The 18,931-nt window shown below is 38.9% G+C and overlaps 1 protein-coding gene across 1 annotated transcript in view; it reads left to right on the top strand.

Annotated features, from left to right (window-relative positions):
• The first annotated feature begins 2,295 nt into the window (after positions 1 to 2,295).
• Positions 2,296 to 18,931, top strand: part of LOC149219941 (gamma carbonic anhydrase 2, mitochondrial-like) — a 258,423-nt gene continuing 241,787 nt past the window's right edge. The window contains exons 1-2 of the mRNA XM_089384571.1: positions 2,296 to 2,619; positions 8,644 to 8,787. Of these exons, the coding sequence (XP_089240697.1) occupies positions 2,505 to 2,619; positions 8,644 to 8,787 (259 nt within the window). The 5' untranslated portion in view covers positions 2,296 to 2,504. The remainder of the gene's footprint in view (positions 2,620 to 8,643; positions 8,788 to 18,931) is intronic.

Raw genomic sequence — 18,931 nt, forward strand, 5'->3', positions numbered from 1 at the left:
CATCCACCTATTGGGATGAATAATTTTGTCTTCCAATGGCTCAACACTGCTTTATTATTCGTTCTCCATTTCTTTCTTCAAGTAAGAACCGATCATTGCTATAAATTATGCAGACTTCAATGGAAGCAATCACATGTGTATCAAATGCTCTTATATCAATTATGATCCACAAGTGGGACTATTAAATGTATGAACATGAAATACATCCAACAACATAGATATCAAAACTCTTGCAATTGAACACTATGAGTTAGAGAAGGGTGTATTCATATGGTTTTAGTGATAATAACAATAATTCTATTAAGAAACCTCAAATGTATAAAAATCGGAGTTCAAAATTCAAAATTGGCACCATAATATAGTAAGAGTTGCATATACTTTAGTCCCTATTTTAAATTGCATCTCAAGGCTTTTCATATTAGGTCATGCTTAGGGTCTTGCATTTATTATGACTATTTTTTCAAACCCATGATTATGGGACTTACCTTCAACATAACATGAGCTTGATTTTGCACTATGACCTAAACCCATTGACAACATACTCTTTCTCAATACTAATACTATTGTTACTTTCATCAATGTATACAAATAAATATTATCGATCGTGGAATTATGCGAGTATATGACATTAATTTCTTAAGATCAATTGACTTTCTCATCCATTAAAGAGTCTTAATCTACTGGCCTATTAAAGTTTGACGAACATTTATAAAGACTAGGAACTCACAATGCATATCAACATATATCTCAAATGTCCCCATTGTCTATTTTTGTTTATTCTCCCATCCATGAAAATTTCACCAAGTATCTATGGTTTGTGACAAATCTCCTTTAGTTGTAAATATGATTGACCTTGTGCTACATCACATTAGAATCACAAATATAATGTTTATTGACTTTGTGAAGGCCTAAAGGTCATCTATGATGGTGCAAGGAATCATGTTTAAGATGCTAATTATTATTATCTTTGTTTTAATCATGATATTGAGAAGAACTAAGATCACATTTATGATCAATTATCTCTCATTGACATTCTTAATAAATACCATGACAATCATGATCTTGTACTTCTTATTATCCTTATCCAAAATTTACATTGCTATTAAATTTACAATAGGTTAACAAGTTTGCAAACTATTTAGAACTTTTGTACTATTTTAGTACTTTGCACTTATCTTGAGTTAGATCTTCTTTATTATAGTTGATTTGTGTCTTTTTTATTATACTTAGATTGTATTTGTTGTTGATCACCATATATATGTAAATTGAAATAATTTTTTTATAAACTTTAAAGTAAAAAATCTAAATAAAAATCTCAATCCATTAATCTATTTCTATAATTCAAACAAAATTAGAACTTAAAAACTAATTACCAATTAAATCATAAATACTTTGTTTTCATTTTCATGAATATCTTCTTAAAAAATTATACTCCATAATTCAAACAAAACTAAAACTTTAAAACTAATTACAAACTTTAAAACTTCAAACAAAATTAGAACTTAAAAACTAATTACCAATTAAATCACAAATACTTTGTTTTCATTTTCATTTTCATGAATGTCTTCTTAAAAAATTATACTCCATAATTCAAACAAAACTAAAACTTTAAAACTAATTACAAACTTTAGAACTTTATATATATATTTCCAAACTTGTTGATTAACTTATCCATTATAATGATGATGATGATGATGGTGGTTAATGTTCGTTGAGACCAAACTTTGGTCTATCGGGCCTAAAGAAACAAATTATTTAGTTTGATTTAAGATTTTATTCCTATGCTCAAAAAACTTAGAGAGAAGCCTTCCGAGCTCACTATAATTTTGACATTGTAAAAGGCTAGGAAGGTCAATATTGCGACAAAGATTATGACACTGAGATCTAATGTGGTTGTGCGTGGCACTCTAAGAGGAAGTGCATCCTCGATGTTCCTATTCTCACCTAGATGGTAGATCCTTTCCATCCATAGTATTTTAGGAACTGCTGACGACCTGTTTTAGAAACTGCCCAATAATATATTTCTAAACTTTAGAATTAATTAATTCATCAACTAAGTCTTTAACTAATTCCACAAAACAAAGGTCATAACACTTCATGATGTGTGGAAAGAAAGACTTTACCTTATCCCGGAAAGGATTACTTAAAAGGGTTTGTTACCACTTTCCATGTGCTTTCAACTCAAAGAAATGAAGGTTTGTGATCCTCCTCTCCTAGGAACTATGAGCATGTCATCGTGAGGACATTAGCAGGCCTGTTAGACACTATACATTATCCATGTTTTAATCATCTCCAAGTCCATGGTGGACGTGAAAACTTCGTCTAATAAGATTAATAGGTCAAACCTGCATGGTTGGTATTCATTTTCCGTTCGTTCCCTGTTTCATGCTGGCTTTCTTACTTTCCATCTAACAGAAAATAGTTCCCAGCCATTCGGGGCAGGGCTCCATAGATTGATCAGAACTGAGAGCTTACAGTTTGCTCATACTTTTAGAAACTGAAGAATGGGGACTATCGGAAGAGTTATCTACATGGCAGGGTCTTTGTTTCGCGAGACGGGGCAGGCCATCGACCGTCTAGGATGCCGGCTTCAGGGCAATTACGGTTTCCAAGAGCAATGTAGGTTATCTTCTCTTTATATTTAATTTCGTCTTCTTTTGCTGTATTTGGCCAGATCAGCTTCAGCCGGGACTGCATTGATCTTGAGCGGATTCGAAACCCCGTTCGCTTTTGCTTACTGACAATCTTGAAGATTATCGAGAGGAACCCTTGAGTTGAAGTTGCTTTTATTTGGTTTTGATTTTAAAACAATTTTAACGAGTCCCGATTTTCTGTTTAATGTTTTCCTGCCTTTGCCCAGCAAGATGCCACAAACTTTGTTTGAAATCTAAAACCCTAATAGTTTGCTTTCCAAAACGCTAGAATTTTAGTCACGACTTGGATGATCTTCGTTGGTTGTGTCCGACGCGGTTGGAGCTGCGAAGATAGTGCCATTCCCGTTCACCCACGAATGTTCAATTTGTCATAGACATGATTATGCCGTTGGGGTCGATTCAAGTGGGTGATTTTGATGGAAGAGCTCCCTCTGTCTCGGCACCTTAGTCAAAAGAAAGTGTTTGTGTTTACTAGTTCTCCCTGTGAGGTTATTGTGCCTGTGCAAGCTGGTCGTTTGCGATGCTTGGCCTCTTCTTGCCAGTTGCACTGCCTCTCTGGAGTTTAAAGAAAGCAATTGAAACATGAAAATCATGGTGTGAGCCCCTTTAGTCATAGATCATAATGGCAATCCATGAGGCAGTCATATTGCTGCTTTTGTTGAATTGCATCAAGTAATGGTGGATTAGAGTGCTGGAAGGGTGGGTGTGTTATCTATGTAAACAGCCAGGTTAAACGATGACAGGCTTTGCCTGCACCAGAACCCTTTCGAGAGGGTTTAACGAGACAGATTTCAATAGCTACAGTGCCAACCGTATTTAGACATGCTGCTATGGAGAAAAACTTCTCCTAACAGCTTTTTAACTAAAGAATTTATGGTAAGGAAAGGTCCAGGTGGAGCTGTTAAATCTCTGGTTCCCTTAACCTCAATGCTTTATGTTAGCAGAGAAAATGAGAAACAGTTACTCTACTTCAATTTTAACCAGGATATCTAAGACAAAGGTTTGAATGATTTCTTAAAACTTTTGTAGTTTCACCCGTAGGATCTCTTATAATAATCACAGGCTACAACAACTAAATGACATTAATCACCAGAAAACACAGAGGGTCTATTGCCAAAACCACATGTATATTGTATCAAATTGTGTACAATATGATATTGAAATTTCACGAGGCAGTAGATGAAAGAAATAAGGCGATTACAATTAAAATGAATTAGTACATTTCAGCTTCAAGAGTTCCTTCTGCAAATCCATAGCTGATAAAAGAACTTCTCCATTTTCCTGAGAGCTACTTTTATTTGTTTTTAAAAGGGCATATTGAATACTTCTAAACTGAAAATAAAAATGTACTCATTAGACTCGGGCTTGAAGGGCTATTATACCCTTTCCCAGGAAGGGCTATTATACCCTTTCTCTAGAAGGGCCATTATACCCTTTCCCAAGCAATAGACCTCGAGTAAGAAACTTTCTATGCAGTAGGCACTTGAAACACACCCCTACTTGACAATTGTGGGGTAACCACAATATTTCTTCTAAACTTCACTCGGGGCTGCTCAAACTAGCTAGCTGAGGCAATGGCTTCTGATGAGCTAAGTGCAAGGTAGGGGTATCAGGCCCTTGTAGAAGCTGACACCCAAAAGTCAGAACCCTGTTGAGGAAATCATAAATGCATCCCTTCTTCCAGTTCACATAATTGTCACTAAAATTAGACTTAAGACTCCTGATAGGAAGAGCCAATTAATCCCGTAATGTTTTCTTGATACATCTAGTTTAAGAGTAGAGCTGAGCTTTTCTCGACCTTGGCTTAATGTTCGTCTTTGTATGCTATAATCAAGACTGTCCACAATGTATTATTTGAACAAAGTTTCTTTATTACATGAGGATATGGGTCTAAACTATTACAAGTCTATTGCATGTTTTTCCCTTTGGATTCAAGTCAAGAAAAGTTGAATTCTCATGTCTTTATATGATCTCCACTTCTTTGCAGTTATTAAAAAATCTTCTGTTGGCACTATGTATTTCCCACAGGTTCTCCAGGTTTGCTAATAAATGTAGTTTATCCTAAAAAGAGACAGGCATTTTTACCATCTTGAGGATGGAGTCCCACCCCAGATATTCATAAAGGTTGTTGCCAACTCACAAATAATTGAGAAAATATAGATAGATAAGATAATCATTTTGACGTCCAATGTATGTCCACAAAAGTGTATCACCAGAAAATATTAAAATAAGCAAGAAACTGAGCATGTATGGAGAGGAACCAAATCATTATGCTCTATTTGAAACAATCCATTCCTCAAAATATTGTGCAAGCTGAATTAGCTACCATCCCCTTCTTCTAAAGAATGTTTTTAGAGTTATCTTCTATCTTCATAAGCTCCAGTCCTTGGACTATTCAATCTCAGGTTGTGAGATTGGTCCCATTTAGCTATCTATATTTTTGAAAATATTGCTTCCATGAGCATTTATGGATAAAGACAATGTTAGTGCACAGAGATCTGTAGGCTTCTTTGGTTTGTTGGCATCATCCTTGTTCAACTCCACCCCTTATAAATATTACTTGGACACCCTTTATCACCTTCTTCCCTGAAAAACTGATCTTATAAGATGATTAGAGAGGTTATTTATGGACAATTCATCTAGATCACCTAGGTTTACCCCTGAAACCTCTGAACCTTAAGATGACCTTCTATGAAGGAGCACTTATCTTCTATCTTTATACGTTTTGGTCCTTGGGCGATTCAATCCCAGGTTGTGTGACAGATCCCATTTAGCTGTCTATTCTTCTGAGGAGATAGCTTCCATGAACATTTATGGATAAAGACAGTTTGGTGCACAGAGACCTGTCCGCTTCCATTGTTCAACTCCATCCCTTATAACTGTTGATTGGACACCCTTTACCACCTTCTTCCCTCAAAAGATGATCTTAATAAGGTGATTAGAGAGGATATTTATGGACAATTCATCTAGTTCACCTAGGTTTACCCCCAAAGCATATGAACCCTAAGAGGGCCTTCTATGATGAGCACTTATAGATTGTTGATGGCCTCATTGATAATTTTGACTATTTGCTGAAACAATGGTTGTGCCACCCTAAGATCCTCCTAGGCCAGTTGAGGGTACACTTCCACCATTTACAGGTCGAGATTGATCACGATAATCAGTTGTAGAACAAGATTTGTCTTCCTTGCTCTCGTAGGGAGATAGAGAGGGAGGAGAACTTATTTTTCAAGTTTCCTTTATACTCGAAGATCAGGGGGTTGATTTGATTGTCTCCATAGACATTTTGGAGGGACCCTTGTTTTTTTTAAATGTCCAGACTATAGATGTTTGGCTTTTTGTACCTTTGTGAGGCTACTACTTTTAGACTACAAACCTTGCAGGGTTCCTGTAGATCTATGGCTTAAACTTTAGATCACCTCATTTTCTAGCAGATATAGCTGCTGGAGGTGTGTAGTTTTCAAGAGAGACTGTAGTTATAGGATTAGACAGTCTTAGGTCCATGAGGTAGTATTGCCCTCTCCCCCAACGCAGTGACCACAAGATCACCTTGTCTTATTGGTTTCTACTTCCTTCTGAAAGGTTCAACTACCATTCCTTGTTCCACCTCAATCCTTGTGAGTAGTTGCACATCACTGTCTTTTTTCTTTTTGCTTGGATACACTTGTCAGTCTTGGATGCGAGGAGAGCCATTGTAAGGAGTTCCTGACATGCCACAGGATTGAACAACTGAACCCTCTTAGCTCAGGTCCCTCTGTGGAAAACATTATTTGGCTTAGCATTGTTGCTCTTGCAGTGATTTACTGAGATGCTGATGCCTCCTCTGTTTCATGTGTTGGTTAGGGTCTTATTACTCATGACTATGTTGACTTCTTGCTACAAGGTTCTTCTTCTTATAGATTCTCTATCTGTACTACATTGTCTAGTCCCTTTGACCTGCTTTGGTCCTGTGCAGACATTAATATAATTCTTTCTTCTTTATTAATTTAAAAAAAATACAGCAAACAAAAAGCCCGCCCAACCTTGTTTTCTATAACTCAACTGCACAATTTTAAATCGAATTATATTAAGACAAAGAGCCCCATAAGCGTACTGTTAATTTTAGGCAATGATGATATGTTCTATGCTTTAGAGCAATTTTACTTCAATTTCTTTATTTGCCCAATATCAATATCCAGATTAGCAATCACATCATCATGATAGTAAAATGCAGATAGAACATAAACATAAACAGTAGAAGACAAGCCAATACAAGAGGACACAAGATGCGGCACTAGCCAGGGACAAACCCCAATGTGGGGAAATCCTTGATCAATTCTTCTTATAGTCTTCAATAGTTCAGCAGAGAGAGAGAGTACAATTTACAAATCTGATATTTTGTAACAGCAGTAAAAGAGCCCTAACCAGAAAAGTCAATGCTGCTCAACAGGGCAGATTTGACCCTCAACAACTTCAGCAACTTCAGCCTCCAAACAGCAAGATGAAACAGCCCTCAAAACAGTCAAATTCAGCTCAGTCAAAGTCTGGTCAAACAGCCCACCTGTGGTCAGCCCTAGCTGCAGTCAATGCTGGTCAACAGTCAACGTTTAGCCTCGATTTCTGTGCCCAGAAATGTGGCTTGCCCAAACAGAGATAGCCCTCACAAAAACGCAGTCAAAGGAGGTCAACACATGCTGGTCAATGCTTGGTCAAACTGTCCAGAAATTCGGCCTCCTGAAATTTCAGATGTGTGGAGAGAGAGAGAGAGAGGCCCAGAAATCTGTACCCAATCAGTGAGGAGAGAGAGAGAGAGAAAAGTGTGAAGATGAGTGTGTCCAAATGAGGCTAAGTCACCTTCTATTTATATGCAACGTTGAGGATGAATAGACGTGACTGTTGGGTTTCTGAGCCTACATAAGTTTGCTGGCCAACCTTGACAATTTGACCATAATCAAAATAAATTCATAACTTCATTTGTACATGTCAGAAACGGATGATCTTTAGATCAATCCTACACCTCTCTGAGAGAGGAATCCAAAAAAAAATATCATCTGTCATAAATAAGATGACCCATGTGGAGTTTGGCCCTAGTTGCCAATTTTAACACGTACAAATCAATGCATGGTCCTATGTCTTCTAGATGTTTGATTCAACCACTGTTGCATCCATCTTTATGATTAGCCTGACAGCAGAAATGAGAAATGGGAAATGGCAGAATGGGAAGCAGGGTTTAGAGCGGTTCATGATAGGAGAACCCCACCATTGCCTATGTTATACATGTTATATTTTGAACATTGTAAATAATCTATTTAATCCTTTAAACACTCGAAAATAATCCACTTTATGCGTTGTATTAATTCTATAAATAAAACCACATTCAGAGCACAATGTGTAGGTGTTTTTCTTTGTTTCCTATTGTTTTTCATTTTTATATTAGCTTTTTAAATCACGGGCAGAGAAGCATTCATTATTAAATGGGTGTTCCACCACAACTCCAGATCTTGACTTAGGATTGTTTCTTCAAGAAATGGTAGCTGTACCATTTCTTGAAACATAGCTACTTGATTCTCTTTGGCCCTTTTGAAACACCTATTCTGGTTGGACTTTGGCAGAAACCTTGCCTCTTTTCGTTAAAATCTAAAAAATATTTCTTGCCGGTTATTCAGTGAGAAAGGACTGCTAATATCCTAAATGATGCGGTAGTTGGAACCCTCTTCCTTTGAAGAACCATCTGGGCAAAGTGCATTAGAAAGTTAGAAACTCATGCTTACCATCTCAGAATTTTCCTTCCTTTCACCGAATGCTAAATTCAGTTAACTAGCCTTATTGAATTTGATTTTGAATGAAACAGATTTACATTCGTTTCAGTCCTGTATGGTATTTTGAATTATATGATGTCTAGTTAAGATAAATAAGATATATGTGTGATATTTTTGGCTGAAATAATATGTCATTAATGCTTCTAAGATCTGTCAATATATCAAATAATAGTGATATTTGTTTTTGGCAGTATCGAGGCATAGAACACTGATGAACATCTTTGAAAAAGCTCCGAGTCTGCACAGAGATGTCTTTGTTGCTCCAAGTGCAGCTGTTATGGGAGATGTAAAAGTGGGCCAAGGATCATCCATTTGGTATGGCTCTGTTCTTAGAGGTGGGTTTTCTTTTAACTAGTTAATATTTTGATCATTTTGATGATTGTGTCAAAAATGTGTAGATCAAACAAATATTGAGGAATCTAAGATACAAAACTCTATCCTTGTATGTTGAGATAAATGGGTAGATTACAGATAATAGTTTGGGCACCTTGGACTATCGTGCTATGCAATTTTTCATTTTGAAGAATAAATTTGTACTAAAAACATCTCATTTTCCTATCTCCTTTAAAGATCTCGATCAATTAATTTTCCTATCATTATTCAAAATCTCGACCAAGATTTTGAAGGACAGATCTCTACAAAAAAAGTAGATTTTGGTCACTCATATCTCATCTGTTTGTTTCTTTGTCATGTTAAGTTTTGCAGTCTTTTGTTATAAGAAAAGTAAGTGGCTTTGACTACACTGCACAGAGCTTTTTAAGTTAAGATAAGATAATTTTATTAATTTTCAACAAATGATCAAAGGAACCAAAAGAGCAGATCCAGTTTAGGTACAAAGTGGGAGTGCATAAGCAACTCCTAGGTCTCATATGTTTGTTTCTTTGTCATGTTAAGTTTTGCAGTCTTTTGTTATAAGAAAAGTAAGTGGCTTTGACTACACTGCGCAGAGCTTTTTAAGTTAAGATAAGATAATTTTATTAATGTTCAACAAATGATCAAAGGAACCAAAAGAGTAGATCCAGTGTAGGTACAAAGTGGGAGTGCATAAGCAACTCCTAGATCAAAACTGTAAGCTGAAAAGATAAAAAACTAAGTGTCTGGCTAAAAATTAAAAATCTAGCTGAAAATAATATGTAAAATAAAGTGTAAATACATTATAGTCATGGTGCTGAACATACATTCTTGATGCTGAACAAAAGAGGTGTCATGTCCCACAAGAGCTAGATCTGGTTGTTGAGGATGTGCATAAGCAACTCCTTGATCAAAACTGCAAGCAGAAAAGATAAAATACTAAGTTTCTAGCTAAAAGTTGAAAATCTTGCTAAAATAATATGTAAAATAAGGTGTAAATACATTAAAGTCATGGTGCTGAACATATATTCTTGATGCTGCAAAAGAGGTGTCATGGCCTGCGAGAGCTAGATCTGGTCGTTAAGGATGAGTGAGGGAACTATTCTTATTGAAGCGATCAATAACAGGGAAAGGGCCAATGCACTGGTGGATGATATCTTTCTGGGGGTGGCTAGGCTTGAGAAGGCTTGGCTGTATGATTCTATGGGGAGCATAAGAGTGATATTCTTCAAGGAGTGGTTGGGGTTGGGAGGGCCTAATCGTATAATCTTGGGGGAACACAAGAATGAGTGTAAAGTTTTGTAGATGTTCTATGCTAAGAGCAATTTCACTTTTCTCACAGCAATCATACAAGTAGATAAGCAAAATGCAGATAGAACATATAAGCAGATCTTACAGAAGACAAATCAGAAACAAGAAAAATGTATGTGTTTGTTTCGGCGGTCAACAGGATGCTTCAACCAGCAAAGTCTCCTTTGGTCAGCCAGCCCAGCATGTGTCACAACAACCCTCCAACCAGTAGATGAGTCAACCCAAGTCAGTTCTACAAAAGTCAACGCTGTCCTGAAAAGTCAACGCAGGGGCAGCAAGCTAAAAGTCAATGCAGCAGCAAAACGGTCAACCCTTTGACCTCGATTTTTGTGCCAGGTAGTATGGCCTTCAAAAATCGAACCTCCCACAAGTTTTCAGCTTGTTTGGACCAAGCGTTGACCAAAGTCAATGCTGGTCAAACTTCTGCGAAACCCTAGCAGCAGAAACCCTAGCAGCAGAAAAATCCTCTTCGTCCTTCCCACGTGTGGCTGAAATTCGTCCTCCAGGTAGCTCGTACTTTTTAGGATGAGAGAGGAAGATGTGAGTTATGTTTTTTTGTTTTTAAATTCTCTCCAACTTTTCCTGTATATATATATCCATCAATGAGGGTGTGTGACACATCTGTTGGGCATGTGAGCCTACATTACAAAACTGGCTGACCTTTGCACATATAATTTATTAAGAATAATAAATTCAAAATATAAGTTCTGCTCATCGGATTAAGACTATTTTTATATGGATTTTACACCTCTCAGAAAGAGGAATCCAACAAAAATATTAGCTTCTTAATCTGAGCATCAGAACATGGAGTTTGGACCTAGTTGTCCAAATTTAACACTCCCTCTCAACTAGGGAGAACTCCATCTATTAGTGCAATTAACATCGTGAGTCATCCCGCCGAAACTTGCTTTGCTGGCTTCTTTATTTCAGAACATAAGTGGGTTAGTCACAAAGACATCATTCCCCGACTGACATAATCAGTCCAGAGGTCCCAGACCTCACAAATCTTGATCCCAGATCAAGTGGTTGGACCATGCCATCCTAGATAGAGAGTACGGCAATCTCTGATGCGTCCATCAGTCTTTGCTAATAGTCTCTAGCTTTTCCACACCTCATTGGCCAAATGAGAGGTACTTCCCATGAGCCCTGAACTCAATGGGTAGGATGCATATGGGGCACAGATTAAATGAGTGGCGAACCAGCTCAATAATCACAAGGGTGGGGCAGAAGCATTATGAGTGCTTATAGCTCCGAGAAGCTATCCCCAAAGCCCCCCAGAGCTCCCAGAGCTCATCGTCCAACAGGACCCACATCATAGGGTCTTTCCACGACACCAAGACTCTCACGGAAGGTTAGGGACCTTCCCCAGGGGCTTAGTGAGAATATCCGCGACCTGCTCATCAGTTCCTATATGATCGAGCCTTACGGCGCCTCGCTGTACCATATCCCGGATAAAGTGGTACCTGATATCAATATGCTTGGATCGGTCGTGGAACACAGGATTCTCAGTCATACGAATCCCACTCTGATTATCACAGAGTATTACAGTGGTATCTAGCACATGTTGGAACAGCTCACTAAAGAGCTTCCTCAACCAAACTGCTTCACAACAGGCCATACTAGCAGCAATGTATTCGGCCTCCGCGGTGCTCAAAGCCACCGACTTCTGCTTCCTGCTCATCCATGAGATCGAAGCAGAACCAAGATTGAAACAGCATCCAGATGTGCTCTTACGATCCACCACACTGCCAGCCCAATCGGCATCAGTATATCCCCGGAGTATCACACTCCCGGCAGTGTATCTCAGCCCATGGTTTATCGTGCCCCGAAGATATCTCAAAAGATTCTTGGCACCAACCCAGTGAAAATGATGAGGCTCAACCATCTGTTGACTCAAAGTATTCACTGCAAAACATATGTCCGGACGGGTGTTCACTAAGAACATCAAAGCTCCTATGAGTTGACGATACTCAGTAGGATTGGCCAAGATAGGCCCTGCAGCACTGCCACTCAACTTCTTAAAGTTGAGTTCCATTGGTGTCGACACAGACTTACAGTCCACCATCCCAAATCTTTCCAGAAGCTTCACAATATACTTTCCTTGAGAAAGGAAAATCTCTCCAGGTCTCTGCCAGACCTCCAGGCCTAGGAAATAGTGCATCAGTCCTAGGTCTTTCATCTCGAACTCAGCAGCAAGCTCCCTCTTACATTGATGAATGAGAGGGTCATCACCTGTCAGGAAGAGGTCGTCCACATACAGCACTAGAATGAGAGGCTTTCCTTCCTCAACCTTAAAGTAAAGGTTTGGATCAGCATTGCTTCGAGTGAAGCCCAACTTCATCAAGTAACTATCCATCCTCTCATACCAAGCTCTGGGTGCTTGCTTTAACCCATAGAGGGCTTTCTTCAACCTGCAGACATAAGTGTCTCGATCTTGAACTTCAAATCCCAGAGGTTGTTCTACATACACCTCTTCCTTTATTGCACCATGCAGAAAAGCGGTCTTGACATCCATCTGATGAAGACTCCATCCTTGCGTAGCAGCAAGGGCTATGATGGATCGGATGGTGGTATATCGAGCCACAGGTGCAAATATATCGTCATAGTCAATTCCTTCCTTTTGAGAGAAGCCACGGGCAACAAATCTTGCCTTAAACTTTTCAGCACTCCCATCAGATCCATGTTTAATCTTGTAGAGCCATTTAGCAGTGACAACAGATTTGTCCTTCGGTCTCGGGACCACATCCCAGACATCATTCTTCATAATAGCCTCATATTCTTCATGCATAGCATCCTTCCAGACTTGATGCTTGATGGCTTCTTCTTCAAAAGATCCAGGTTCAGATTGTATAATAGTACTCATGGCAGCTAGATACCCTTGGTATCTACACGGCTTCTTGCTTTCTTGGAATGTTCCCCTTGGGGCAGCATGACCCTCAGCATCTTCGAGGGTGTCCTTGAGCCATGATGGCCTCTTTCCTAGAGAAGGGGAAGGATCAATAGGGTCCATTGGCCCTTCAACATCAGGCATAGTCTCATCCTGGGGTTCTTCCAGATTTCCAGGTCTTTCTTCATGGTTTTCTTCAGATCTAGGAAGATCTACTACTTTCTTCAGGGAAGCATCTTCGTCAAAAGTGACATCATGGCTTATCTCTACTTCCCTTTGACCAGGTACATAGACTCTATATGCCTTAGAAGTCTCACTGTAGCCCACAAACATTCCTTTCTTCCCAGTAGCATCCAGCTTACTTCTCTTTTCTTTCGGCACATGAAAATAGACAAGACATCCAAAAATTCTAAAATGTGAGACATCAGGTTTCTTACCAGAGAAAACCTCTTCGGGAGTTTTGGAGTCCAAAGCGGAATGAGGGCATCGGTTTTGAATGTACACAGCAGTATTTGCAGCTTCTCCCCACAGAAACTTGGAAGACCCTGGTCACATAGCATGGCACGGGCAGCTTCCACAATAGTCCTATTCTTGCGTTCAGCAACACCATTCTGCTCAGGAGTATATGCAGTGGTAGTCTCCCTCTTAATGCCAGCTTCTCTGCAAAAGTCGTTGAATTCATTTGACTCATATTCAGTGCCATTGTCAGTCCTCAAAATCTTGATCTTCTTTCCGGTCATATTTTCCACGAAGGCTTTGAAGGTAAGGAACCACATGAAAGCCTCATCCTTCTTCTTCAAGAAGTATATCCAGGTTTTGCGAGAGAAGTCATCAGTAAATGTCATATAGTAAGAACATCCCCCAGGGATGTTACAGGCAACATACCAGAAAGATCAGAATGGACCAGTTGCAATATCTCAGATGTCTTTGTGACACTTGAGGGGAAAGGTCCCCTTGTATGTTTTCCTTCAGCACAGCCCTTACATACACCTTTATGATTATTTCCAAAATCAGGCATCCCTGTCACCACCTTCCTTGCTTCGGGAAGAGCCTTGTAATGAAGGTGTCCAAATCTTCGGTGCCATAGTTCGGTTTGACGGATAGTATCACAAGTCATAGCTCCCAACGGACTCCCTCCAACCTGGTAGAGTGTACCAACTCTAAAACCAATTGAGATAGCTTCCTTGAAGCTCTTCTTCCACATGAGTACCTTTCCATCAGAGAAAGTTACATTGAATCCTTTGTCTTCCATGGCAGATACAGACACAAGGTTCTTCTTCAATTTGGGTACATAGAGTACATCTTGTAGATGGAGGACTTGTCCTTGAGACAAGTGGAGGGTCACAGTCCCGGTCCCTTTCACAGGATAAGTGGCATTATCCCCAAGGATAATTTCTAGATTAGTATCCCTTTCAACCATGTCAGAAAGTGCTTCCTTGAATCCGGTGATGTGTCTTGAGGCACCACTATCGATTAGCCAGACATCCATAGTGTCGGGCGGAGATGCAGCTGAGAGAGCAGATATTAGAATATACTCATTTCTTTTATCAACAACATTAGACTCCTCATACCTGGTATTTCTGGTCCTTTTAGAAGGTGGATGGTTTCCTTCAAAGTGAGCCTTCCTCTTTCCTTTGGATTTGTCATTTCTTTGATTCCCATTCCTTCGGTTGTTGTTGTTGTCGTCACTATCGGGAGAATTCTTTTGGAAGGGGCATTCTCTAGCATAGTGTCCAGTCCTATGGCAGGTGAAACATTTACCCTTCTTCTTTTGAGTCTTAGTCCTTCCTTTGTCCTTGGAACCACCAGAGTTCTTCTTTCGGGAATGAGCAACATAGGCAGCATTTCTTTCATTATTAAATTCCTTCATCCTTGTTTCTTCTTGCATGCATCTAGACAGAAGCTCATCAAAGTTAGGGATGGTATTATTGTTGAGAATGGTAGTTGTGAATACTTGCCATTCATATGGAAGTCCTCCAAGTGCGGTGAGAACCATCTCACGATCAGTTATTGTCTCCCCAATAGCTAGCAGATTGTTCCTGGTTTCGGTCAACTTCATAAAGAAAGTTTGAATAGACTCGTCTCGGCCCTTCTTCATATTCTTCAACTTGTTCTTGAGGAATAGCACTTGGTTCACATTGTTTACTCAGAACATAAGTATCAGTTTGTCATACATCTCCTTGGATGTGCCTAGTTCAGATATGTAGGCAACCAGACTCTTATTTATGGATTCCCTGATCAGCAATTTTGCTCTGATTTCTCCCTTCTTATACTTGTGTTTAACAGCAGCAGAGGCATTTGATGGAGGTTCTTGAATCTTCCCTGTCACATGATCTAGGAGATCATGATCTTCTAATTTGAGATCTAATAACATCTTCCAGGCATGGAAGTCATCACTTCCAGTCAGCTTGTCATTCTCCTTGAATTCAAGCTTAGAGGAATCCATTTCCTTCGATGATGATTGCTATAGATAGAGTTTGTCTTCACCTCAGCTCTGATACCATGTAAAGTTTTGTAGATGTTCTATGCTAAGAGCAATTTCACTTTTCTCACAGCAATCATACAAGTAGATAAGCAAAATGCAGATAGAACATATAAGCAGATCTTACAGAAGACAAATCAGAAACAAGAAAAATGTATGTGTTTGTTTTGGCGGTCAACAGGATGCTTCAACCAGCAAAGTCTCCTTTGGTCAGCCAGCCCAGCATGTGTCAACAAACCCTCCAACCAGTAGATGAGTCAACCCAAGTCAGTTCTACAAAAGTCAACGCTGTCCTGAAAGTCAACGCAGGGGCAGCAAGCTAAAAGTCAATGCAGCAGCACAAAACGGTCAACCCTTTGACCTCGATTTTTGTGCCAGGTAGTATGGCCTTCAAAAATCGAACCTCCCACAAGTTTTCAGCTTGTTTGGACCAAGCGTTGACCAAAGTCAATGCTGGTCAAACTTCTGCGAAACCCTAGCAGCAGAAACCCTAGCAGCAGAAAAATCCTCTTCGTCCTTCCCACGTGTGGCTGAAATTCGTCCTCCAGGTAGCTTGTACTTTTTAGGATGAGAGAGGAAGATGTGAGTTATGTTTTTTGTTTTTAAATTCTCTCCAACTTTTCCTGTATATATATATCCATCAATGAGGGTGTGTGACACATCTGTTGGGCATGTGAGCCTACATTACAAAACTGGCTGACCTTTGCACATATAATTTATTAAGAATAATAAATTCAAAATATAAGTTCTGCTCATCGGATTAAGACTATTTTTATATGGATTTTACACCTCTCAGAAAGAGGAATCCAACAAAAATATTAGCCTCTTAATCTGAGCATCAGAACATGGAGTTTGGACCTAGTTGTCCAAATTTAACAATGAGGAATCCAAACTCTTTTATCATCAAAGGTTGTGGGGAAGAAACTCTCTATGGAAGCTTGGTTGCTTGAGTGAATCTGAGGGTGGTGAGGTAGGTGGGGAGAGCTTGAGTTTGGGACCGCATAGCATTGAATTGTTTGCTGCATTGCTGGTGTATGAATTTTGCCTTTGAGTGCCATCTCCTCATGGGTCTTGACGAGGCAGGTTGACCCCTTGTTTGTGGGGGAGGGGAGTTCGAGAGGTAAAGTGGGGTCACACTGATTGTTACCTATTGCTTGTTGCCTCGATTAAAGGATACAACAGAAAATTATGAGATGACCTTCCTAAAGGCCTCCTTATGGGACATGCCATGGATCTATGCCCGAATACTTACCTCATGAAGACATCTTTGATCATGGAATCGAAAGATGGAAAGGGAGCATTGGGAGTTTGGAAATAGGCAAAAGTATCTCTCTTTGATCTAAAAGTAGATGGGGCATTGGAAATGAGATGCTCCACCATCTTTCACTCTTGTAAATGGCATCACTAGCAAACCCTGTTTGGTTACAAGTGGTGGCGATGTGTCTCAGTTTGGTCTTTATAAGAGCCCGCTTGAAACGAATCAAGGGGGATCCTATGGGCATGCATCTTGTGTCTGCTAACATATGAAAGTTAGAGGATAAGACCATCGATGAGCTCCAAAATGTTCTTAGCATAGTAATCCATCTTTAAGTTGATGCCCTCTAAAGGTGTGATTTAAGTGACTTGGATATGTTGTCTTTAAATGTTCTCTGTGATAGCTTGGTTTAGGTCTTTCTTGAGTCAAAGGATGTGACTTGGCATATCTAGGGAGTTCTTGAAAGGGGGAAGACGACTTAGAGAGATGTCCATTGACCAATGTTACTTGGGAGCGGGAGCGGAGAAGCGAGAGCGGAAGCGGGAGCGGGAGCGGGAGCGACCATTTTCAGAAGCTCCCAGTTTGGGAGCGAATCCCGGAGCGATTTTTTAAAAATATATATTTTTTATTTTTTTAATTTTTGATACATATATGTCAACAAAACATGTAGAATGATGAATTAGATATAAAAAAACATAAAAAAGCATAGATTGAACCATATAACAACAATCATCTAGAAGTTATAATCTTCATCAACCACGTCCGCAAGTTAGTAACATAGTAACATACAACATATTGAGTCTCATGATTCATCAATCTTAAAGTTTCAAGCTTTCAAAATTCAATATATAACATTTATCATCATTGATCACCAAAGTTGTACTTGTAAGCTAAGTGTAACCATTACAACAAATAATATCTAACATGAAATGAAATGTTATAAAATGAAATGAAATGAAACAACTTTCAACTTTCATGAAGCATCATATTCATAATTCATTACTAATGAGTTATAAACTTCAAACTTAAATTGTCATATATTGTTTAAAAAAATATCATAATAAATATGAAAGAGTCAATAGTTATAAAAGCTACTAGAAACTAGAAAAGAGAAGTAAATCTATTATCTATTTCTTATGCTTGGGCCTCTTGCCACCACGAGAAATGTCTAATTTTTAGTCTTGTTGCAAAATCAGGATCTTTGTCATTAATATCACCCTCCAAGCATTAATATCCAGAGGTATCTTTGTCATTACCTTTGTATCTGTATAGGGATCTTTGTCATTAATATCACCCTCTAAGCATTAACATAAGATAGAAAAAGCATAGCATGTCAAGTCAAGATTTTGTTTGAGTGATGCGTACATTTTTAGAAGGGTCATGATAGAGGAGTTCGACAACCAATGTCACTAACATCAAGGTACATAGAGGGATTGGTACTCTTGATTAAATATGAGTTCCATACCCTAATACATGACAAAATTCAATGGAAACATTGCAATCCCCCAATCCTGAAATCCTGAAAAACTGATAAGTCTGCTGGATTTTGAATGAAATCTAAAATTCTACTTTCTCCATATGAAATCCAATGAGGACGAAACCACTCTCAAACATCCTGAGTCATTTCATGGTAATGTTAAAAATTTAAGTAAAAGGATGAAAATGAAAATTAAAGAAAATGTCACTTTTACTTTAAGAATTTAACATTACCATGAATAACATATCAATACTAGGACCTAGACTTGATCATTAAGTTGCCCCACTCAAAAACTATTTGTTTCTTTCAAAAAAAATTGCATTTCGAACATTACTACAAAAAAAAAATGCAAAAAAGGCAAATCGCTCCCGAAAACGCTCCCGAAAAGGCAGGGAGCGAATTTTTTTTTAGGGAGCGCGCTCCCGACCCGCTCCCGAGTCGCTCCCGCCCGGAGCACGGATCGGGAGCGGGAGCGAGGGGGGGGGGGGGCGCTCCCCCGCAACACTGCCATTGACCAAATTTAACCAAGAGACCTCTAAAATCAACATTGAGCGTGCCCATTGGGTCAACTAAGGCAATGGTCTTAGAAAAACAAAATGCCAAATTTAAATAGAGATACTTGTCCCACTTGAGTGGTTTTGGATGAAGTGTTATCCTCCCAACCTAATTTCTATTCCTATAAGTTACATGTTAAGCTGATAATGACTATATTATTG

Source organism: Pinus tabuliformis, chromosome Q, assembly GCF_031772625.1.
Source record: "Pinus tabuliformis cultivar Carrire ecotype Pingquan chromosome Q, CPIR1, whole genome shotgun sequence".
Classification (NCBI taxonomy): Eukaryota; Viridiplantae; Streptophyta; class Pinopsida; order Pinales; family Pinaceae; genus Pinus; species Pinus tabuliformis.